The sequence below is a fragment of the Anomalospiza imberbis genome, chromosome 24, assembly GCF_031753505.1.
Source record: "Anomalospiza imberbis isolate Cuckoo-Finch-1a 21T00152 chromosome 24, ASM3175350v1, whole genome shotgun sequence".
Classification (NCBI taxonomy): Eukaryota; Metazoa; Chordata; class Aves; order Passeriformes; family Viduidae; genus Anomalospiza; species Anomalospiza imberbis.
The window spans coordinates 4645677-4669883 of NC_089704.1; the positions used below are offsets into that span (position 1 = coordinate 4645677).

Genomic DNA, 24207 nt, shown 5'->3' on the forward strand with positions numbered 1-24207 from the left:
AAATCTCCACTTTTCTTTTTTCTGTTGTGTTCCCCCCACAGTGATTCCCATCCTCCACCCCGCAAAGCCCCCTGGAAGCAGCACTGGTTGCCAAGCCCCATGTGTGCTGGACCTCTGGACCCCCCTGAGGCTGGGAGTGCACCCCAGTGCTCTGCCAAGCACCAAAACTTGCTTCTTGTGCCCTCCTTCATCCCCACCAGCCTGGGGACACCACAGCATGTCTGGTTCATGCATCAGGGACTCTTTGCAAGCCCTGGCGGTGCCCTGGGCTTCTTCAGCCTGCAAGAATTGGATGCTCCGGGTCATGCCAATGCACCCCACACCATGGGAAGAGGTAAAGCCCCCAAAAGCAGAGTCAGAGCAGTAGGATCAGCCCCTCTCTGGTGTCTGGGCTTTGCTGCCAGCCCCAATCCCCAGTGACTGTCTAGGTGTCATCGTGTAAACCACAAGATCATCCCAACTCGAGCCTTTGCTCTGCCACCCCCTAGCAGGGTCCTTTCCCTCTCCTGCAGCATCTGGAGCTGCTGCTGGCACTGCGGGGTGTCCTTGGCAAGGCAGAGAGCTGGGAAGCTGATCGGGAAGCACCACTTACCTTAATTGGATGCTTGGTAACGAACTGTGCCACCCGCATGGGCTTGCGGTTGAAGGAGACCCAGAGCTGGACCGAGGGGGGCTGTGAGCTGCCGAGCAAACGCTGTGCAAGAGCACAAGGACACGTTAGGAGGGGCTCACCCCAAAAAATCACCCTCGTCTCCACTGGGATCACCCAGTGCCCGGGACTTCCCCCTCCCTGCATGTGGGCAAAGCGTGGCAGCTGCCCGATGCTGGGAGCAGTGATCCCCTCTCAGGGTTTAAATTTCCACAGCCAGGGCTCAGCAAGGAGACAAACTCTCCTTCCTGGTCAGCTGGGTGGGGGTAAGGAGGCTGGGTTTAATTCCTCCTTTCTCCTCACACTGACCTTTCCTTCCTATTTTTACCAATTTGTGCAAAACGAAACGCACTGGCGCGAAGCCAATAAAGTAAAAAAGCTGGGGGCAACCTATTTCATATGGGATGCCAATGGCGAGGACCTAAACCCAGATCTAGGCTCCAAAAATAAGCGGCCTGCTTTTTTTTTTTTTTTTTTTTTTTTTTTCCCCAGCCTCTGTATCACTAAGCAACCGTGCCTCCCACGGAAAGGAGCAGAAGTCAGAGCCCTGGGTGCCACCCAGCCTGTCCTTTCCCCAGCACTGCCCCTGCTGCAGGCAGGCTTGGAGGCCTCATTCCAGACCTGGAGATGTGATTCCTAAATGAGGGGTTTGCAGCCAGCCTCCCTCTGTCTCAGTGTTTCCCAGCAGTGCTTGCCGTGGTGTGGAATACGGGTGATTTTATTGATGTTTAGTCATTACAGCTGCAGGAGGAAGCAGGGCGTGCTGCCCGGTGGCCCCTGAGTGCTCCAGAAGCAGTAAAAGCTCCAAAGCACCCCCAAATGGTGCCCAAACCCTCCCCATGCTTTCAGGACGCTGTCCCTGAGCTCAGTGGCTTCTCTGCAGAAACACAAACCACCCCCAGTGTTTCACCCTACACCAGCACTGAGCCCTCGATAAAATCTCCTGCAAACCACAGAGCAGGCATAGCGCCAAGGGGCCGGGCCCCGGGAGTTACAGGCTGTACTACCTGCAAGAGAGACTTCTGAGAAACTGAAATTGCTCTGCAAATGTTCCCTGACTCTGTCAGACACCGCTGTGCCCGCTCAGGGGGCCGGAGGTGGCACACCCGTCACTTACTGCCTAGGAAAGCCTCCCTGGTTCTGCCAGCAGTCACCCCTAAATAAAGGGTTCCTTCTTAAAGCCCTCGATGGCAGCTGCAGGGCAGAAATGCATCTTCTGAAAAGAAAGCTGCCCCTTACATTCTAGAAGGATCAGGACTTTATCCCTCTGATGCTGTTTCTGATCTAGAAAGGCCTGGCCCTCAGAGGACGCACAGACACTTTCTTGCTTTCTTTCAGGTTTGTTCGAATTTGGCCAAGAACTGTAAAAAGCACAGAGAGGCCCCAGCTACAGAGGGACCAAAAGATCACTTTTGCTCACCCACATCCTCTTTTCCTAGGCAAGCAGACTGAAAATGCAGCTTTCTTTCCAGGCTGGAGCACATTAGGCTGCTTGGACCTGGTCCACGTTTGATGGTGATCTCCTCTGACAAGCGGCCTCCTTTAACCACCGAGCTGCCGAGCCACATCCCCCTTCCCCTGTCACCCCCACCCTGCCATCCTGTGCTTTTTCCCGGGTCCCAGCCCTCTGCAGGCTGACCTACTTCTGCCCAGCCTGCCCGAGGCAGGGGTATGGAAACACCACTGGGAGAGCGGCACGGGCAGCCACTGCTGTGAGCCCACAGGGGGTGGCAGCTGCTGGCAGGCTGGGTGACACCCCTGTGACAAGCCACTGAGGTCTGAAGGCTGTGAGGTGCAGCAGAGAGCGGCACCATCCCTGGCAGATGCTCTTGCCCGCTGTGGTTCTGCGCCACATCAACCCCCGGCAGTGAATTCCTCGCGCCTCACTCACCACGGACTTGGTTGCAAACATGTATTTGTCCCTGAGCTGGAAGTCTTCAACATCTTCCAGGATTATCTCCTTGTTCTCCCGGCTCTGGAAGAAGTCTGTGCTGCGGATGACCGTGGAGGCCCCCGAGGGCTCGTGCCGCTCGATGTACACGGTGGTGGGCCTGTCGTAGGGCTCAACCCCCCTGGGGAGGACAGGGGACGTGGTGGGATTGGAGAAGAAGGCAGCAGGAGCAAGGAGATGGGGCAGGGGGAACGGGAAACACCCTTGGGTGCCAGTGTGGGTGGCTGTCGCTTGTCACCCTGCCGTGCCACGTGTCCACAGTGCAGGGTGAGGGGAGCAGGGGGCAGGGCTGGAACACAGCCTGGGACCCAGATTCTTGGTTCTCTCAGGGCAGCAAACAGTGCAAGAAGTGAGGAGTGAGAGAAGACAGGAGCCGGGTGCAATACATACCAAGAAAAGGACTTCACGTGTTCCTGAATCATTATCCAGGTCTGGCCAAAGTCATCTGATTTCCAGAGCTGCAACAACAAAGGTGACAGATGCCAGTAGGACTGGGACACAAACAGACCCAGTCCTTCAAGAGACCCAATGTGTCCATCCATGGCTACTCCTATGACTTTTCATGTAGCAGCTCCTGGAGCAACAGCAACTTCACTGTTAATAATAGATAACTCAAAAAGCAAAAAAACCCCCATCCTTTAGCCTTCTACCAGAAGGATTTCCCACTGTTTCACCTCCAGGTTTTACTCAGTGTCTATCTGAAGGTGCTGTAATTATTTTCAATATTTACCCAACAGCTCTAGAGGGAAAAAAAAAAAGTGTTTGTATTCAAGCAGCAGTTTGTTGTTCAGGACCCAAAGCCAAACCACAGGCCCACATGAAACACTGCAGAGGTCATCCAGCCTCAGCTGCCAGTGCTCTGTGGTGAGTTATGACCACAGTAGCTGGGGTGATGGATGTGGTTGGGAGCAGCATGGAGGGAGGAAAAAGGAAGGGAAATAAGACAGGCAGCCTGCAGGTATTGTATCCTCATTCTCCAGAGGTAAGAACAGGACAGACTGTAGGCAAGGGGGTGACCTGGCCAATTTGGACAGCTCTGCATGGGAGATCAGACACCCTGAATGGCCAAAGCATGAAGCCACATGGCCCTGGCACGAGGCACAGTGGCTCTCAGCTGTGGGGGACAAAAGAGGCCACAGGAGCATCACAGCAGGCCAGGGGTAGGGTGCTGGTTGCCCACCTGAGCAAAGTGCTCACCTGTTTTTTAGGGTGAGACCTGTCGAAGCCCAAGAGGAGGTTGGGGTTCCTGCTGTGCAGGAGGAGGTCTGCTGCTCTGAAGGGAATGGAGAAGCCTTGGATGGTGTTGCAGAAGTCGGTGGTGATCCAGAGGTACGGGGCAAAGGCATCCACAAAGATATACTGGGAGTGGAGGGACAGACAGGGGAGAAGAGGAGGTCAGAGCAGAGCTCAGGCTGGCAGCAATGAAGGGGCACATCCCAGGGGAGCCTCTGGGAGGGCAAACTTTGGAGGAGAAGAATTTGCCCCTCTCCCACCACACTCTGACCGTCACCAAGGCACAAGAAGGGCCTGGCATATGCTACCTCTGCCCCAAGGACAGCCCAAGGGGTGTCCAGTCTCCCTGTGACAACAGAGACAAAGGCCCAGCTGCCACATCCCCCTCACCCTCTTGTTGTCAGCCGGGCTGTGGTAGAACTGGGCGATGGCCACCTCGCTGCTGTTCCCCCCATCGAAGCTGAACCTCTCTGAAATCTTCTTAAAACTCTTCCCGTAGTCATAGGACACATAAACCTGCAAAGGAGAAGCCCCACAATGAGAAGCACAAAGTTCTGAGCTCCCTTCTGACAGATTTGGTGAAAACTCAGTGAGCTGCGAGGCAGGGAAAGATTTGAGATTTTCCCAACCATGCCTTGAACCCATGGGGCAGCACAGAGGATATTTAATATTTTTGTGCCTCTGAATCCAGACTTGTGGGCCTTTTTTTGTGTGTCTTGGGACACAAGAGCAAGCCAGGCTGTAGCTCAGCGGCCACCATCACCTTGCCTGGCCCAGAAGCAGAAGGTGCACCTGGAGAGGGCCAGGGTGTGTTACTTACATCGCTGTTTTTGGGACCCAGCAAGGACAGGCTGTCCCTGGCCAAGGCCACAATCACGTTGCTCTTCTCTCCTGCCCAGTGAACGACCATCTGATTGTGGGAATCGTTGAGGCTGACCTGCAGTGCCAAGGAAAAGGACACCCTGAGTCACAGCCTCACCCACAGGGACAGCTAACATCCCCTCATGCCACCCTTCCTTGGAAATACCAGACTCTGGGAAAACTCATTCAAAGCAGCATCTCTCCTGAACACATTGGCAGAAGGTGCCTACAAGGGTAAGTTTTCCCTTTATTCCTCCTCAGACAAGCAGGATTCAGGAGATGATGAGAATGAAAACTCAAACCAAGGACTGAGAAGTGTTTTCAAATCCAGGCTGATGAGACCACAGGGAAGCAGAGGGGCAGGCACCCATCCCTTCTCTCTGGTGACCAGTGACAGGACTCAAGGGACTGCCTCGAGCCGCTTCAGGGGAGGTTTAGCTGGATACCAGGGACAGGTTCTTCCCCAGAGGGTGCTGTGCACTGCCCAGGCTCCCCAGGGAATGGGCACAGCCCCAAGAGCTCCAGGAGCATTTGGACAGCGCTGCCAGGGATGCACAGGGTGGGATTGTTGGGGTGTCTGTGCAGAGCCAGGGGTTGGGACCCTTCCAGCTCAGCATATTCTGTGACTCCCTGCTGGTTTCCAGCGCACACGGAGCCGTGCACGATCCCGTTATTCCCGTGTGCGCCGTATCTGCCAGCACACGGCTGGTTTCTATGGGGAAGCTCTCGCAGCACCAGCACAGTGGGAGCTGACAGCGCAGGACAAACCCTCAGTGGCTGTCACCAGCCAGCAGGGACAGCCAGGCGTGCTGGGGGAGCCGGGAGAGCAGCTCAGCCCGGCCATGGACGGGTGCCCCGCTCCCTGCAGCAGAGGAGTGCGTGCCTGAGCCCTCGCACGCCACAGCTCAGCCCAGGGCTCTAACCCCGGAGCTGGGGCCTTGGGAAGCTGTAAAAATACAGGGATAAGCCCTTCTTAGGCTTGATACCCTGCAGCTCTCGCTGACCCCGGGATCAGCGAGCAGCACCGCCGGGAAGAAGAGGCTGCCTTAACCTCCAGCAAGCCAAACACTTGGAAAAACAAGATCTTTATTCTGGAAGATGGGCGGGGGGGAGAGCCAAGTAGAAGCCCTCAAATCCCTCTTATGCAATAGGCTCACAGGAGGGGAAAGAGAACCGACCCCAAACCCGGCAGGGAGCATCCCCCGGGGCCCGAGCATCCCCAGGGGCCGGAGCATCCTCGGGGCCGGAGCATCCCCCAAGGCTGGAGCATCCCCAGGGGCCGGAGCATCCCCCAAGGCTGGAGCATCCCCAGGGGCCGGAGCATCCCCAGGGGCCGGAGCATCCCCCAAGGCTGGAGCATCCCCAGGGGCCGGAGCATCCCCCGGGGCCCGAGCATTCCCAGGGGCCGGAGCATCCCCCGGGGCCGGAGCATCCCCCAAGGCTGGAGCATCCCCTGGGGTCGGAGCATCCCCGGGGCCCGAGCATCCCCGGAGCCCGAGCATCTCCTGGGCCGGAGCATCCCCCGGCTGCCCGGGCAGGGACCCCCCCACTGGGCAAACCCCGCCGGAGCTCCCGGCTACGAACGCGGCGCAGATTTAGGTCAGGCAGCAGCAGCAGCTACAAAGCCAGGCAGACGGAGCCCTGCGTGCCCGCCGGAAAAGAAAACAAAATAAAAATGAAAAGGAAGAGATGCTGTTTGAGGATGCAGGGAAACAGGCCGGAGGAGGAGGAATTGCTGCCGACAGACAGGCCTGGGGTGTGGAACTGAGCTCTGCACTCCCAGTCCTCCTCCCCTGCTCTGGAAGCAGAATAACCCCGTTTAAATCTCTGACATCTCTGTTGGTTATTTTGGGTGCAGCTTTTCTGGTCACCAGGCTGGAGCTGGGCGCTGTTGGAACACAGAACTTGGTGCTTTAGATCCTCTCAGTCAAGAGGGGTTTGTTACTACCTCAGTGTCAATTTTAATGGCACTTTTCTCTTTTTTTTTTTTTTTTTTCCCACAAGAAATCCAACACTTGAAATTTCAAAAGCAGGAAAACCAGAGGAGCACCTTGATTTAACCTTAACATTAAACCTCTATATCTTTTTTTCTTGTAAGATAAAGCAGACAGCAAGATCCCTTTTTTGGAGGCTTGGGAAGTGTAGTCAAACCCAAAAACCAGGGACAGCTGGGTTCAGGGGAGCCAGCTGAGCTCTTTTAGTCCTTGAGGAGCAGGGTGAGCTCAGGCAGTTTGAGTATGGTAGTCCCTGTATAAAGGCTAACTGGAGGCAGTTGAGGTTTGGCTCCCTGGGAGGAGGGAGGAGTGCTCAGCAGGAAGGTTTGGAGCAGCTGGAGGAGCTCTTACTAGAGGGTGTAAAGCAGGAGAAGGCAGCACAAGGATGCTGTAAGACTCCCAGGAAGGGGTTGTACAGCAGTGGCTCAGGTTCATGAGCTGAGGCCATGAACAAAACCACTTTTGTTTTTGCTGCCTTGCAGCCCTTCAGAGCTCTGTGGGGACCCAAGTGGCTCAGGGGAGCACCAAACAGGACCCCAGAGACAGCAGCTGATGTCCCATCAACCAGGATGGGCTTTGTGGAATAGCTTTGGAATAAGGCTGCTGTTGGGGACCCTGCCCTGCTGCTGTGGCACTGTCACAGCGTCCCCACCTCCCCTAGCAGGGGACAGCTGCCTGGGGAACTGGTGTAACCCCTGAACAGGCAGTGACTGGTGCCTAATGGAAACAGCATTTAGCATAAATTCCACTTAATGGGGAAGTGTTTTGGTCTCTGCCAAGTGATTAAGTATATATGAAATATGCATGAAATTCTAATTTGTCCTCCTAATATGTAAGGTGCCAAATGAAGTCCAGGAGGGGAAAAGTGGAGCCAAGACATAGCAGAGGCTGCTTGTAGCTGCAGTTGATGGAGTCAATGTTTCTAGCTTTGCTATGGATGTATTTCTTTGTCAACAGCATCTCCCAACAAATGAATGCCCTGCAGGAATGGGATGGGAAGAGGACAGCCCCTAGAGGGGCCATCTGAGAGCATGTATGAGCTTCTGGGCTGCAGCTGGAGCCTGAGAGCTCCAGGCTGGGCTGGCAGAGGGAATGTCTGGGAGCTGAGATGGAAGCGTTGCCCTGCTGAGCCTGGAGAAGAGATGGATGTCAGGAATTGAGGAGACCTGGATGAGTGCAGTGCTGACTCCTCGAGTGCCCAGGGCTGGGAGAAGAGCCCTGATCCCTGTTCTTTGGCACCTAAACTTCCAGCTTCCCTTCCTGTCACATCTCTCTTAGTTGCCTATGCCCAGATTTGGAGTTTGGAGAAGGATTTTGGTTGTGGAGGTGGCTCACCCCTGGCATGTGACAAATGTGAAAGCTCCAGCATGGTGCAGGCTGGCCAGGGGATGAGTGACTGGCAGGGACAGCTCTCTGGAGCTGCTCTTAAGCCCTTCCCTCTAAATCCCAGCCTTGGAGCACCTGCTCTGTGTGGGAAGCGTGACTTCCCCGTGCAGAAATCCCACCGCTGGCTGTGGTGAGCTGCCAGCAGAAATATTGTGTGCTGGCTGATTTGTAACAGCAGTGACAAGTGACAGGACAGCATTAGGGGTTACTCTTGGTGTCCAGCAGGCTTGGGAGCTCACTGTGCATGTCCCTGGGCTTGCTTTGTTGAGGATTAATGCTCCAGCTCCAGGGCTGGCACTGCAGCTCAAGCCGGGCTCTCGCGATTCCTCGGGAGGTGATGTACTGTGACAGCTCAGGGCTGAGGCTCAGTGCTGTAAAACTGAGTGCAGAACAAGGATTCCTAGGGATCACTGGGGTGTTTTCCCATCCTCAAAGTGACCTACAAACAAATGCAGTTCCCAGGGAATTTCTGGATAGTTAATAAGTTATTCCTGCTGTTTGATAAGCGAGGCTGGCAGAGCAAGGGTCCTCTGCGGCTGTGAGCGGCTGCTGAAACCATCCAAGTGTCGCCATCAGCTCAGATCAGTTTCAGGGCTGGAGAAGGGGAGTTTCACGGTGTGGAGAAGGGGAATGGGTGAAATATTTGGATCCCAGTAGCTGGTGGAAGGAGGATGGGGTTGAAGAAAGAGTCAGAAGCAAAGCTGCTGCCTGGGTAGCACAGGGCAGAACAGGAAAAGGTGCTCTGACCATGGCCCTCCTCATTCCAGCTCTCTGGAAGCTGCAGAGGACTGTGCCAGGCCTTTGGTCCCCATTGCCAGTCCTCCCCCCGGCAGGGCTTACGCAAGAGCCCGGCCCCGGAGTGCCATGGGTGGCTCCTGCTCCCGGCACGCCGCGTTCCCCGCTAAAGCTTCATTACTGCACCTTCTGCTCTGCTCCCGAGCATCTGCTTCCAGCCCTGCCATGAGATTTTAAAATACAGCCTGTGCCTGCCGTGGCGCTGCTTGTGGCTTGGACTGAAAATGCCAGGGTCTGAAATCATTGATATGAAACACGGGTGACTCATTTCAGAGAGTGCCAGGCCCCGTGTTAATTTAGTTAATACTGAAATCATCTGCTTGCAGGGCTGTTTTCTCTCTGCCACCACCAAGAGAGCTCTCCCTGAGCTGTTGTTTCCAGGAGAATGGAAAAGGGAGGGGAGTGGGAAGATTGGGGTCAGGGCAGGAATCCAGAAACAACCCCAGAAACAACCTGGGTTCTCCTAAATTGATAGAGGATGTGATGGGAATGGAGGGATCCCCAGCAGATTTGGCAAGCGCTGATGAAATTCACTCCCCCATAACGAAAGAAGGAGGCTGCAGAAGAGGTCCAAAGTGTGCCATGAGCTTGTCATTGCAGTTCTAGAAGGCTTGAGCAGTGCCCTTGGGACCCCACAGCACTCACGGGATCTGTGAGGAATCTGCTGGAGGGGAAAAACAATGAATAAAACCACAAATACCTCTCCCAGACACCATGGTGCCAGAAGCAGGAACTGTGTGGCTTCCAGCGATCAAGCTCTGGCAAAAAGCAAATGCCAGGAGCAGGGAAACCTTCTCAGGGTGGCTGTGAAAGACCCAGCAATGGGGAGGAAGACCTGCTAACACAAAGAAGGAGGAAAAGGACGCAGCTGGGACGTGTCACCACCCAGGACACCTCCAGAAGGTTAAAGTCTGATCTGGGAAGGCTCTGCCAGGCTGGCAAAGTAGGTCAAGATTAAGTACGGTTCAATTGCGATGCGGCGTGACTGATGCCTGCGCTCCCGGGGCTGGACCGTGCCCACCCTGCAGAGCAATCTCTGTCTCCCCTGGAAGCAGCAAGGCTCTCTGCCAGCTCTGCACCTTTGAGAGGAGATTATCTGAGGTCTCCAGCAGCGCAGAGGGGTGGGCAGGGTCAAGGTCGAGTGGTGGGCTGATAAGAGGTCAGGTCGTAGTAAATGGCCTGGAAATGATGAAAACTCGGTGGTTTTCCTCAAAGGAAGGATGGGTTATCGTCAGGAAACACGAAGGTTGGGAGCAATGAAATAGTTCCTCCCAGAAGGGGAAGAGACTGATGATGTTAGGGCAGGCACTAACACTGGTTTGGGGGACAGGAAGGCACAGAGGTGACAGACACGTGCAGGTTATGAGCACAGGGAGAGGCTCAAGCCTTGCAGTGACAGCAGAGAGGGGAAGTGGCTGCCACAGGAACCACCAGCACTCAGAGAAGATATCTTTTGTCCTAGCATGGTTTAAGGCAAAGATTTCTTGTGAGCTGTGTGCTTTGGGGGGTGGCTTTAGATAAACCTTTTCCAAAGAAGGGGAAGGGATGTCTGCAGGTCAAGGTTAGATATGTTTTAGCAGTGTGAATGCTCTCAGAACTCCCCTCGGGACCAGCAGAACCAAGCTGGGCTCCTGCCCCAGCATTTTTCCTCTCTGTGTGCCACAGCCATGACAAACACTCTCTCCACAGCCATCCCCACGGTCACCCTTGAGCCCAGCACACACACAGGCAGCCAGAGTGGCTGCTGCTCTCTCCCTTGGTTGTGGCAGTCCATGTGGCTCGGGGCTGGTTCGCACCCAGCAGCCGGGATTTATCGGGTGTGGTGGGGAGGTTCCATGGAAATGGCAAATCCTGGAGCCAGGCCCCACTTCCAGGTCTGAGCAGGGATCTGTAGGCAGGAGCACAAAGGTTGTGAGAGGACAGGAGGGTGGGTGGCAGACCAGCCACTGTGCTGGTGGCCAGGGGCTCGTGCCAGGAGCAGGAGGGCAGGGTGAGGTGCCATGCTTGTGGAAGGGGTTCAGGGAGCCCTGCTGGCCCCAAGGGTGAAGTTTTCTTGCCCTGGGGATGCTTCTCTGCTGTCAGTGGCATCCTAGAAAAGTCCTGTCTCGTGTCAGTGCCTGCTTCAAACAGTCTGTCCATTGTAACCCTCACCAACAATCCCACAGAGGTGAGGGCTGTGCAAGGGAACAAAACCTGCTCTGTCTCGAAGCTGACAGACTCGAGTCGGGCATTTGGTCTCCTCATTGCTGCTGCTTCAGAGTCAGAAAAAACAAGGAGAAGCCACAAAGGGAGTTAGGCTGCTGGTCCTGTTATTTGGTGATCTTCCTGGGAAATTTTGCTGCAGCATCCCCAGCAAGGATGTGATCAGCAGTGAGGGTCCAGATAAAAAATCCAAGTAGCATCCTGTGCTTATGCTTTGGTGTCCAAGGCAAGAGGGCTGTGAGCCTATTCCTGACGGTGCTGAGTAAGCTGTGTTTGGCTCCTGAGGAGCTACAAAGGCTTTGGATATTCTTCCTTGCTCGGCTCCAGACAGAGCGATGCATCCCTCCCTCTGCTCCCCCGATGACATCACCCACACCAGCAGCAAACCCTGCTTTCCCCAGCCCCTGAGCTGAGCCTGGGCTCTCAGCTGTCCCACCAGCCTGTTGTAGGACCACAGCGGAGAGGCAGGGAAGGGAGTTTTGGGGCACGAGCCAGTGCGTAGCATATGGCCAAGTGACCTGCCAAAGGCACGGGAGCGGGATGTGTCCCAGATAAGGGACTGCAGTGACACGGCACAAGGATGCTCGCTCCAAGCACTGCCCCTTATGCTGATGGCCCCGAGAGAGGAGGGCTTTGACTGCACGATTTTCTGCTGGCATTGGAGTGCCAGAGAGCTGGGGGAGGGGGGTCACGGGGATTGCTGGGTGCTTGTGACCAGGCACGAGACCCCTGAGCACGGTGCTGCACAGCTTTTCCGGCTTCCCAGGAATTAGTGACTTGTGTGGTCAGATCTGTAACGCAGCCTAGGACATGCAGGCTCCCTCTTGTCCCTTTTATTAAGCCAAATCCCTGATTTGAAGCCCTGTAGCACTTGGGAGAACTCAGAAATGTTGTCTAGTGCCAAGCAACACTTCCTGGTGACACACCTGGGCTGTAAAATCTGTGTGTCCTGCCCCACAGAAGAGGAAGGAATGGGTGCTGTGTGCTCTGCTGCCAGTGAGAGCAACTCCACTCCCCAGGCAAATCCCCTCTGGAAGCTTGAGGCAATGAGAAAAGCCCAAACAGTGGCAAACTGTTGAACTCCCACTGCTTCCTATTAGTCCTGTTCTGGATAGTGACAGGGTTACTGCACCCTCCTGGATCTGCAGCTCCGTGTGCAGGTGACAGGGACATCCCTGCCAGAGCAGCTCTCTACCTGGCAGGATGAAAGGCACGGGGAGACAGAAGGGAAAGTGCCACCAGTGTCTTGCCGTGGATGAGAGACAAGTGTCATGTTTTCTTCTAAAATGGGGTAGCTGTGTTATGCTAAAAACAGCCAAACGCTGAGGAGGTAGAGGAGGCGAAGCAGATTTTCAAGGGGAGGAGGAACAGCTTTTCCCTAAACAAGGGAACAGAAGGGCTTTAGGAGCAGCACCAGCACTGCGTGTGCCCCTCCAGCAGCTCCAGGGCTGGCCCTGCCTCGTGACTGGCTCCTTCTGATCCTACAAGTAGTAAAAAGGGGAAATTAGACAGCACTCAGGGTGAAAGCACTACCCAAGGAGGCAAAGGTAGATGTCACCAAAGGCTCAAAGCCTCTCCTCAGTGTGCCGTGTCCCTCCGTGGGCTGGTCCCCCCCATCAGCATTTTGGGCACGTGATGGGGACACAGGCCGTGTCAGCAAGGAGGATCAAGTAGGGCAGCAAAGTGTAGACAGCATGTGGGTACATCAAAAATAAAGCAGAACCTTTAGAAAGCTGAAGCTTTCCCCAGCCAAAAGTCCAAGTGTAATTTGTCATCACCACCCAAAAGAGATGGAAAAGAAGGGGTGAGGGTCGGGGGGGGGGCCTTCATGGTCCTGGCAACAAAACTTGCCAGTGAATCGAGCCCAAGCAGGGATACTTTCAGAAATAGCAGTTTCTGTGTTTTCCTGCCATGAGCAACTCTGCTCCCCTTCTTTTCCAAGGATCGGTGGAGGATGGCTTGGACACGCACAGAGCCCTTCTCGCGGGGAAGGACACGGTGCCTCACAAATAGCCATGTCTTCCCCCGGCGTCACCTCCCCCTGCCCGGCTCCCGAGCGCGGCGATGCTCACGGCGAGCATCCCTGGATGAATCGCTGTCCCTTGCCGGCTCCCGGCGGCGGGGATGCCCGGCCCCAATCCCCGCCGCGTGCCCTTGGCTGCTCCCTCTGGGAGCGCATCTCGCCGGGGACGAGCCCCATCGCCAGTACCACCGCGAACGTGACCGCGGCCAGCCGGCTCCGGGGGAGCCGGGGGTGCGGGGAGAGCCGAGGGCAGGCGCCAGCAGCGCCTAAATACGCGCTGCTCTCAACAGAGCCGCGAACCCACGCACCGACCCTTCCCCGGGCGGGACGCGCCGCGACCCCGGGGAAGGATGGGGAGAGGGCGGTGATGGATGGAGCGCGGCGTTCTCCGGGGGGCGAGCCGCGCCGGTGCCCCCCTCGCCATCCGCGGTGCGGGCTCACCTGTCCGTACACCTGGATGGGCTCGGGCGGGCGCGGCGCGGCGCGGCGGCCCCGCGGGGGCTCGGCGGGGGCGGCGGGGGCCGGCGGGGCGCGGAGCAGCAGCAGCGGCGAGCGGGCGCCCGCGGCCACCGGCGGCGGCGGCGGCAGCAGCAGCAGCAGCGGCAGGAGCGGCAGCAGCCGGCGGGGGAGCGGGGCGGCACGGCCGGCCCCGCCAGAGCTCCGTGTCGCCATGTTCGTGCCGCCGGGGCCGGGCGGAGCGGAGCGGAGCGGGGCCGGGAGGAGCGGCAGCCGCGCCGCCGCCCGGAGAGAATGTGCATGGGCAGCGCTGCCGCTGCGAGCCCCCCCCGCCGCTCCCCGCGGGCACGGATGCTCGGGCCCCCTCCCCGCCTCTCGTCTGCTTCTCGCTCTTTTCTTTCCTCTTCTCCTCTTTTCCTCCCTCTCCGTCTTTTTCGCCCTCTCCGGAGGATGCTCGGCTCCCCGACGAGATGGAGTGAAATAAGTTCTGGTTAATTTCTGTGAAATGGACTATACCTCGCCCCCCCCCGCACCTCCCTCTCCTTTCCTCTGCTCTTTCTCCTCTTCTTCTTTTTCTCCCTCTCCCTCTCTGGAGGTGCCCGTCGAGATGGAGTGAAATAATGAATTCAAGTTAATCTCTGTGAAACGGAGAAAAAGAAATGAAGCAGCCGGAAATCAAGTTGAAGGGAGCTGAATGGAAGGAAACTGTGTTGAAGTAAAGAAGCTTTTTAGGAGGGTGTGGAGTGACAGAGCAAAGAGGAAAGGCTTCAAACTGGTAAAGAGTAGGGTTAGATTTGATGTTAGGAAGAAATTCCTCCCTGTGAGGGTGGTGAGACTCTGCCACAGAGTGCCCAGAGAAGCTGTGGCTGCCCCATCCCTGGACTTGTCCAAGGCTGGGTTGGATGGGCCTTGGAGCAACCTGAGAGAGTGGAAAGTGTCTCCATTTCTACCATCTTTTTATCTGGGCAGAGTTGAGAAGGTGAGCAAGACATGGTGGGAGTAGGAAGCCAGAGACCCTCAGGGTCTCTCCAGGGCTTTCTGCCACCTCTCCCACCCATGGCAGGTGTGTTTGAGCTGTGCCAGTGCCCGTGTGCTTCCCACAGAACACTTGGCATAGGTAAGATGCCCATAACTCTCCAAAGTGCAGGAGGTGATGCTTGGTTGGTTATGCAGGGACAGCGCAGGACTGATGCCAGTGGCCACAACTCTGATTTATTGGGGCAGCTCAAAGTGCTGGACTCCCAGGCGTGGGATTCCCCTGGTGCTGCTCTCCTGGCCACTGTGCATCCCTTTCAGAAAGAAATGTATCCCATACCTGCCTGGGGCTCGTGTGTGTCCTGGGTGTTACAGAGCAGGGCGGGAAGGGGGAGCAAGGATTTGGGGCAGGAGATTCAAATGACACTGAGAGATGACAAAATGACACTGGGAGATGATGGGAAAGGTGAGCTGTGCCTGTTGCTCAGCCCCAGCTTGTCTCTCTAAGTTGCTTTCTGAAAGGGATGCACAGTGACCAGGGGAGCAGCACCAGGGGAATCCCACGCCTGGAGTCCAGCACTTTGAGCTGCCCCAATAAATCAGAGTTGTGGCTACTGGCATCAGTCCTGTGCTGTCCCTGCATAACCAACCAAGCATCACCTCCTGCAGAGGAGGTGGTTTTTAGGCATGATCTTGCTGCTAAGAAATGGCTCAGGCCTCTTGTGTCTCTGAGATACTGAGAACACACTGATGGCTTTCAACCCCTCTGCCTCACGTGCACCATTCCAGCATTTCCAACCACAACAACAACCAAAAAAAAAAAAAAAAAGGATGTGGCTGAGCAGTGAAGGAATGGGAGCCTGTAAATCCCATGGAAAACCCCGAGGCAGTCTTGCTCCCCTTTTTTCCACTTGTCTTAATAGCAGGAATGATGTCCAGAGCTTTCCCCGAGGTGCTTTCACCTAGAAACCCAGTTAGTGTATTTCAATTATCAGGTCAATACAATTAGAAGCCCTCCTAATAAGGCTTTTAGAGGTCTTGACTCAGAGTGATGTCCCCCTGGAGGACAGGAGGTCACCGTGGCTCTGGCAGAGGCAGTGAGGGAGTTTTGTTGTGTAGGAATCCCTGCAGCCAGTTCTCTCTGGGAGGAGATGCTCTTCTCAGATGAGAAGGACTCAAAAAGGACCTGGAGATGAGGAATAGAATAAGAAATAGGAGGAAATGAGGAACTGCCTTTGCTGAGGTGCTAAATGGAGGAAAATGGTGTTTGGGGGGTTTGTTTTCTCTTTTCCAGCCCTTGTTTCACACTTCTTGCAGAGTGCAAGAAGGGTCCCTGTCCCCCTGTGAGCTCCCTGTGGTGGGCACATGGAGAGAGCTTTAGCCAGGAGCTCTCGGGTGAGCCCTGCCCTGGTAAATGCTCACAGATGAATGGCTCTTTCTTTGTGCAGGGAAACACACGTTTCCCTTGCCAAGGTATTTTTTGTTTCTTGAAGAGACGTAAAGGGGAGAGGGGAACAGTGCAGAGTTTATTTTAAGGTCCATCTGGATTTCATCAGCAGCAAAAGCTGTGAACTCCAAGAGCAAGGTGAGGAGCCCCTGGCCCCCTGGTTTTCCTTCCCCTCTTCCTTGAGACCTTTCCCTGTCTCAGCTTTAGAGGTCCCAGAGGGTTTGGGGGACTGAGGGGCTGGAACAGCCATTCCCCACAAAGCCTCACTGAGAGAGCAAAGCTGCTTAAAGGAACCATTGCTTGCTGAACCATTGGAGTTGAATCAGGGAGCAAAATAGGGATGCCAGGAGCCAAAGACAGCACGCTACCCATGGCACTGGCCTCAGAGCCTTCCTCAGAGGATGATGATGGTTGTAGGGTTTCCTGCAGGGCTCAGGGCTGTGTCAGAGGCACCCAGTTGTTGCATTCACACACCACTGGTCACTTTGTGTGCTGGGGTCTCTCTGAGGGGGATGTTCAGTGTGTGGCACAAACATGCACTGCCCTGGTATGGGACAGAGCAGTGTGGGGGGTGAAGGGAGGGAAGGAAATGCTCTGTGTGGGGTGGGACAGGGAGGCTATTGCAGACAAATCAGCAGAAAAAGCTCTGATGCCAGGAAAAGCGTGAGGAATGGGGTCATGGAACTGGAGCAGGGACACCCCGTGTGTGTCCTCTAAGAGAGCCGCTCCTGCCCCACGTTGGGGGAATGAGGAGGAGGAGGAGGAAGGGCATCCACGCAGGTGCAGCTCCAGCGATAGCTGTCATGAGCAACATCCCCATCTTGTGGCAACAGCAGCATCAGGGGACCAGAGCCAGAACTGCTGCTCTCCGTGCCACAGTGCCCCAAGGCCACCGCGGGGGACGCGTCCTGTGCCGGCAGCCTTGGCACGGGGGGTGTGTGACAGGCAGGACACAATCTGCCTGTGCCGGCAGCCTTGGCACGGGGGGTGTGTGACCGGCAGGACACAATCTGCCTGTGCCGGCAGCCTTGGCACGGGGGGTGTGTGACAGGCAGGACACAATCTCCCTGTGCCGGCAGCCTTGGCACGGGGGGTGTGTGACCGGCAGGACACGATCTCCCTGTGCCCTGGAGCTGGGGTGATGCAGATCCATCCCGAGGGGAATGCCAGGTGTTTGGCGGAAGGGCTGTGGGGGGTGCACTGGGCACCAGGAGTGATGCAATTTCATCCTAGGACTTTAGTGCCCTGCAAGGACCCAGCTGACGAGGGTCACTGTCTGTCCTGAAGCTGCCAGGATGGGGTACCCAGGTATTAGGGTCAGCTAAGGTGGAAGGATGGGGTGATGAGAAGTCTGGGGCCTTTCCCCAAAAGTGGATTGGGAATCAGGGTGGCCAAGGTCTGTGATGTTGTCACCGTGTTTGATCTGGGCTGTGCCTTGACCCCAGGCACTGCTCCAGGCCCCAGGTTAATGAGCAAACAGAGGTCAGGGGTGCTGTCCACGTGGGGAGAGCAAGTTGGGATGGGCTGGTGAAAAGGTGAAGGCAGAGCGTGACCGTGCTGGCAGGACATGGGACAGGTGTCCCTTGTGCTCGCCAGGTGGCAGGGGTGTGGTGGTGGGGCCTCGGGCCATGCCCTGCCCTGCCTGGGGACAGCTGAGGCTGGATGAGGAGCAGAGGGGCTGTCACCACAGCAAGAGACTCACAGAAGGGTCTCCATCCCCAGTAAGGGCAGCAGGGACTGGTGAAACTGGGGGAGCAGGGAGTGGGAAAGCACAGGTGTCACTGTGCAGGGACCTGGTTACACCTAAAGGGGTTTGGGGCACTGGATGTGGCTCTGGCCACTCGGACTGTGTTTTGCCCATCTTCTGCTGTTTTGGCCCAAATTTGCTGCCAGCACCCCACGGGTCTGTGCCAAGCCCCTCAGGGGTGCTGCAGGGCTGCCCCAGGAGACTTTGCATGAGCCAGAGAGAAGGGACCAAACAGTAGGCAAGTTGGCAATTGAGATTTATTGAACATGGGTCACCCCAAAGGTGGGGTGACCAGATTTCAGCAGGAAACACGCAGGCCTTTAAGGGGGGAAGCCGGCCACGAACCCTTGAGTGAGGAGAAGCCCCTGCCCCTCACATCTGGGCGCCTGGTCCTCCTCCCTTCCCCCTCAGTGTTCTCAGGGAGCTTGAGAGACCCACAAGACTCAAAGCCTGCCTCTGTCCTACAGGCATGATGTTTCCATGGGACATCCCCAGGCAAGAAGAGGGAGGTTGAGTGCAAGAAGTCCCATCAAGGGAGCCATCAGAAGAAGCCGCACCACCTCCAAAAGGTAGGGTTTTTTTCCCAAAATACAGCTTGTCCCAATGCACACGATGATGGGAACAATGAATCATCAACAAAGGGGCGCAGCAGTGGAACAAAGACCCTGCCACAAGTCACGTTAATTTGTGCCACGTTACTGTTCTATTTGTGCCATGTTATTCTTCTTGTAGAGCATCAGCACAGCACTAAAGCAGCGCAGGGACCTTAGCAGAGATCCAAAGGGAGCTGGGAGGGGAAGCAGTAGGAAAAACAGGGCAGATCTGTGGTGCTGAGCAAGGCCGGGCACCGCCGTTTTTGGGATCGGGGCAGGTCGGACGCTCACCAAAAATCACCCCACGCTGGTCACGTCATCAGGGACAGGGGATCTTTGTCCGTGGGAAACAGTCTTGGGTGGCTGGTGAGGAATGGGACAAGATCCAGCCAGAGAAGGGACACACTTGGAGGAAGCCTACTCAGTCTTGGAGGCCACGATGCCATTGGATGCTCCTGGGTCTTTCTTGGAGGCCACGATGCCGTTGGACGCTGCCGGGTCTTTCTCTCGGAGCTTGCGTAAGTAATCGTGGGGGCCTTTGCCCTCAAAGGACGTGGGGCTCTTGTAAGAACCACCAATCTTGTCCCAGAGGGTGAAATACTGCCCGTAGTTGTAGTCGAAGTACAGGTGGTGGTCGGTGTGGTGGGCAGAGCCGTTGATGATGTGCCGCAGCAGCCGCGGCACGCGGTAGTCGCCGTCGTGGATGGAGATGGTCCAGACGTTGACGAAGATGTAGAGGCCCAGGTAGGTGACTTTGTGCAGGGGGAACAGGAAGGGGTAGATGTGGTAGGGCAGGCTCTGCATGAAGCCATCCACGGGGTGGAAGGCGTGGCTGGCGAAGGGCGTGGCGATCTTCCACAGGTGGTGGGGCTTGTGGAAGCGCTGCGGGGACAGGGGGCTGTCAGTTGGGGTGGGCCCTTTTAGACGGTCCCCCAGCCAGATTCATGGCCCCAGGGGATGCTGTTTGGGCCACCACCACCCAAACTCAGAGGGGGACACATGCCCTGAAGGGCTCTCAGCTCCCATCACATGGTGACGCCTGGTTCAGCCATTCCCACCCGAGCATGCAGCTTGGAAATGTCACCAGAGCAGGACAAGGACTCTTGTCCAGAGCCCCCTGTCCTGTCCCATACCTTATAGAACAGCTTGTGGTGGAGACCACGGTGTATCCAGTAGATGCCCATGTCAGTGAAGAAGAGGAAGGACAGCATGCTGAAGAAGACACCAGACCAGCCTGGGTGTGGACAGAGTTGTTAGAGGTGGCACACGTGGGCATCAGGAGGCTGTGAGGGTCTCCACAATAGTCCTCGTGGTGGGACACACATCTGAGTCATGTCAGGGTCTTCCCCACTGAGGTGACAGCATCAGGCTGTCCCCTGTGACTCAGGGCAGGTGAGTCAGGTGCTGTTTCACTGGGAGCTGTGCCCAGGGAAGGGAAGGATCTCTTTTGTGGAGGGTGGAGTGTGTCAAGCAGGGGGACACAACCCCAAGTGAGGGCATCTGGGCGCCTCCCCTAATGACAACTTGGGCTTTTGGCTGACAGGCTGGGACAGGAGGTACCCAGGAGGATTTCTCAGGGTTGTCATCAGGAGAAATGGGGGCTGAGGGAGGTGACCCAGGTGGGGAGAGGACACCGCTGGTGGCAGGGAGGTCACTCACCATACGGGGAGTCCTCGATGTTGTCGTAGAGTTTGCTGTAGCCCCGCACCTCAGCGAAGAACAGGGCGACAGTGGGGACACTGATCCAGGGCAGGGAGCGCAGGGCGTAGGCAATCTCCCGGCTCACCTGGTTCTGTGGGGTGTGGCAACAGGGGTCAGGGGCACAGGGGACATCTCCCGGCTCACCTGGTCTGTGGGGTGTGGCAACAGGGGTCAGGGGCACAGGGGACATCTCCCGGCTCACCTGGTCTGTGGGGTGTGGCAACAGGGGTCAGGGGCACAGGGGACATCTCCCGGCTCACCTGGTCTGCGGGGTGTGGCAACAGGGGTCAGGGGCACAGGGGACATTTCCCAGGTCACCTTGGGTGTGGCAAGAGGGGTCAGGGGCACAGGGGACATCTGAGACCCCCGGTGTCCCTCATAAGGCTGGGAGGGCTGGCGTCTTGGCCACCCCTTTGTCATGGCATCTGGGCCATGGTGTGGGACACAGGGTGCTGCTCACAGGGGGACAGTTGTGCTCGGGGCTGGTGTTGGGGTTTGTGGGTGGTGGCACTTGCTTCGGTCAGGGATGATGGAGGGCAACAGCAGGCGGAGAGGGGTGGGTGTGACAGCGGGGGGACAGCCCGTGCCACAACACTGGCAGGGGACATTTGGAATGGACAGGGGGATGGCGAGGGGGACAGTGCCACGCAGGGCCTGGGTGAAGAGTCAGCAAGGTGCACCCACCTCCAGGAACTGGGGATGCTTCTTGAGCTCGTGGTCGAAGATGAAGTAGTAGCTGAGGGTGCCGAAGAGCAGGTAGAGGGCGAGGGCGCCCAGGTTGGTGATGACAAAAAGGCTGAGGAGCTGGCGGCAGGGCTCGCCCTCGGGCCACCCTGCCGGGTACACGTAGGGCGTCAGGAGGTGCCGGTCCGCGGCTTCCAGGACCAGATCCATGGTGGCTCCTGCAGGAGAACGAGTTGCTGTGACTGCTCGAAGATGTCCCTGCCTAGCGCCCTAGGGGCACCGGAAACCGGGAGCCCGCCAGGTTGTGGGCAGGGGTTGGCAGGGTTGGCATGTGGTCCGTCTGGCTGGATCGCCTTAGCTGGGACTGGGAAGCAAATCTGGGACACGCAGGTTGTGGCTGTAAAGCATGGAAGACGCAGAAGTGGGGGACTCGCCTAATTCTGTGCCCTGTTCCTGCGGGAGGGGGCACTTATGGCAGGGGACAGCGGGCCGTGGGTGGCAGCGGCACGGGCGACAGCGGGATGTGGCTCTGGGGTGCAAAACCCCTTTTGGGGCGGCACACGGGGCGCCGGGCTCCGTTCCGTGCCCTGCGGGGCAATTCCCCGGGCAGGGTGGGTGCCAAGCGGGGGTCACCGTGCCCGGGAGCCGCAGGTGGCACAGCCAGCGGCGGGGACGCAAGAAACGCGGAGGGCGGCGCTGGCGGGGGGCGCAGCGGCCCGCGGGGGCCCTGCCGGCGGTGTCCCCCCCTCGGTGAGCCCGCAGCCCGGTACCCCGCAGCCCGGTACCCCGCAGCCCCATCCCGTTACCTGCCCGGGGTCCCGGAGCGGCGCGGGGCGGGGGCGGGGGCGGGGCCGCGCGGTAGCGCCACGTGACGTCACCGGCGGAAGAGCTCGCGCCACCTCGGGCGGTGACGTCAGCGTGTAGAAAGAGGCGGAGTCATTGGATGGGGAGTGACCATTGGCTGGGGCGTGAATCGGGGCGTGGTCTTGGGCGTGGCCTAAGATTGGGCGTGGTCGGGGCGGGGCGTGCGGAGCGACGCGGTCGCCCCTCGGTCCCTCCGAGCGCTGCCGGAGAGGGAATTTTGGGGAATTCTTCCCGCTCCGGGCTCCTTCCCTGCTGTCCCCTCGGTCCCCTTGCAACCTTTTTCCTTTTTATTATTGTTCTTCATTCTATTAATTTAATTTAAATTATTGGTTTATATTTTTATATTTTGTCTTATATATATTGGTATATATTTTTATTCTGTTATTTAATTTGACTGTTGGGTTTTAGTCTATTAATTTAAATTATTGTTTTATATTTTTGTATTATATATATTTTGTCATATATTTTTATTATTTAATTGGTTTTTATTTTATTAATTTAAATAATTGTTTTATGTTTTTATACTTTGTTTTTTATATTTTGTTATATATTTTTATTCTATTACTTAATTTTTGTTTTTATTATATTCTAATAATTTGTTTTATATTTTTATATTTTGTTATGTATTTTTATTCTATTATTTAATTTAATTATTGGTTTTTATTCTATTAATTTCATTATTGTTTTATGTTTTTTGGTTTATATTGTTATATGTTTTTATTCTATTATTTAATTATTGTTTTTCATTCTATTACTGTGTTCTCTTGTGAAGTTCTATTTTAACAAATCTGGGAGGGATTCACAAAACTGTGTTTCTGACATTGCTTCAGCCACCAACAATCACAGAACTTTTCCCAACAGGAGCGGAAATTGTACCCCCCAAGCTTATTTTTATCAAGATACAGTCAATTCTCTTGATTGTTCTCCCAGTAGAACTTAAGGGAATCTTCAGAATATAAAAGTCAGTCCAGAAAATTGCATTTTGTTGAAGTTATAGGCATTAAAACTGGAATTCTTTGACAGAAGCACTGATCTATGAGGAAGCTCGAGTCCCATTTGTTACTTACAGGCTTCTGGTGTCATAAATACAGACAGACAAGTGTAGGACAGAGAGAAAGGGGAAAACAGTTTCCAGCAGGGCTTTTTGGCAAGGCAGCTGAATAAAAAAGTTTTATCTTGACCCAAAGTCGTTTTCCACCTTCACCCTCTGAAGCTGTAGATCTTGGATGGATGTAAAAGACACCAACAGCGTTTGAAACTTTAAACCATATTTATTGGACTGACAGCATTAACAGCACACAGTACCCAGGGTTTGGCTTTAATCATCATTAATACACAGGTAAGTAATCACTCTTTAATAAATTTGGGCTAAATCAGACAGAAGCCTGCAAAAGAAAACATATGAAGTAGGAATAGTGGGTTTAAGGAGTTTTTATCTTTTTTTTTTTTCTTTTTAAACATAGTTGTAGCATTTGAAAACCTTGAAGTCATGTTTCCATCATCCCAATTGAGCCCCCATGGTTAGATTTACCCTAGACCATCTGACAGCTGCTAATTTTTCTTCTCCATATGATCAGGTTGATTTTGAAACATTAAATTACAACCTGAAGAGCTTAAGAGCAAAGAGAGTTTGACATCCCAGGACCAGTTTTTACAGACTAATCTGGATTTCAAGTAGCAAAATCCATCTCTGCTTCAGGGTAAAGCTGGCAGAGTTAGATGGGATTTTGGGAAGGAGTTGTTCCCTGTGAGGGTGGCACAGGGTGCCCAGAGAAGATCTGGATCCTTGGCAGTGTCCAAGGCCAGGTTGGATAGGGCTTGGGACAGAGGAAGGTGTCCCTGCCATGGCAGGGGGTGGAATGAGAGGAGCTTTTAGATCTCTTCCTCTTCCAACCCAAACTGTGGTGATTCCATGATAATTAACCCCATGAAGCTGTGGTCAGTGCTGTAGTCAGGGCTGTGGTCAGTGCTGTGGTCAGTTCTGTAGTCAATGCTGTGGTCAGTGTTGTGGTCAGTGTGATCCCCACAATCAGGCTCTCCTCTATCACTTTTTGGACAACCTGTCAAACCCTTTAAGGAGCCAAAGAAAATCATGGACATCCCCACAAAGCCCTTGCAGTGCTGCCCAGCACCCCGCTGTGTTACCAGGGAGTTGTTTACCTGTCGGAGTCCAGGACATCCCTCTGGCTGCCCTGGCTGTCTCCAGACCCTGGCAGCGGGCTCGGAGACCCTGGCATGAAGTCAAAAACATCTGTAGCTTCAATTTTAGCCTGTGGAAAAACCTGTCATTTTTGTATGAGGAATTACAAGCCACAAAAGTTTTAGTAGTGAGATATTTGAACTAACACAAGGTAGAAAAGTAGAATTTTTAGATTTTTAGAATGGGGTTCAAAAAGGTACAAGATAGAAGAATTTAGGTGTGTCCTAGCCTTCTTTTCCTTCTTCTTGCCCTCCATGTCTTACTGTGATAGTGGCACTTTTCTCTTAGTTTACGGTAGAGACACACTGTCCAACATAAATCTTAAGTATTGGTACAGGAACTGTAAACATGGCACATGGAGTTTTGAGTATATAATATAAGAGCCTCCCAAGGCTCAGGGCAGATGGCCACGGCCTCCTTGCTAGCCAGAGCTCGGCAGGTCAGAG

The 24207-nt window shown here is 55.3% G+C and overlaps 2 protein-coding genes across 3 annotated transcripts in view; both read right to left on the reverse strand.

Moving 5' to 3' along the window:
• Positions 1 to 13899, reverse strand: part of SORL1 (sortilin related receptor 1) — a 49834-nt gene extending 35935 nt beyond the window's left edge. For both annotated transcript variants that reach the window (XM_068172255.1, XM_068172254.1), the window contains exons 1-7: positions 13536 to 13899; positions 4654 to 4770; positions 4224 to 4349; positions 3798 to 3959; positions 2991 to 3058; positions 2541 to 2721; positions 593 to 694 (exon numbers count right to left, since the gene is read on the reverse strand). In XM_068172255.1, coding sequence (XP_068028356.1) covers positions 593 to 694; positions 2541 to 2721; positions 2991 to 3058; positions 3798 to 3959; positions 4224 to 4349; positions 4654 to 4770; positions 13536 to 13766 — 987 coding nt within the window. In that variant the 5' untranslated portion in view covers positions 13767 to 13899. The remainder of the gene's footprint in view (positions 1 to 592; positions 695 to 2540; positions 2722 to 2990; positions 3059 to 3797; positions 3960 to 4223; positions 4350 to 4653; positions 4771 to 13535) is intronic.
• A 4683-nt stretch (positions 13900 to 18582) lies between these two features.
• Positions 18583 to 21617, reverse strand: SC5D (sterol-C5-desaturase). Its single transcript, XM_068171891.1, has 5 exons — positions 21504 to 21617; positions 20698 to 20915; positions 19972 to 20104; positions 19446 to 19546; positions 18583 to 19194 (listed from the first exon to the last, which is right to left on the reverse strand). Exons 2-5 carry the CDS (start codon positions 20905 to 20907, stop codon positions 18730 to 18732), a joined length of 909 nt encoding a protein of 302 aa, XP_068027992.1. The 5' UTR covers positions 20908 to 20915; positions 21504 to 21617; the 3' UTR covers positions 18583 to 18729.
• Positions 21618 to 24207: the final 2590 nt, after the last annotated feature.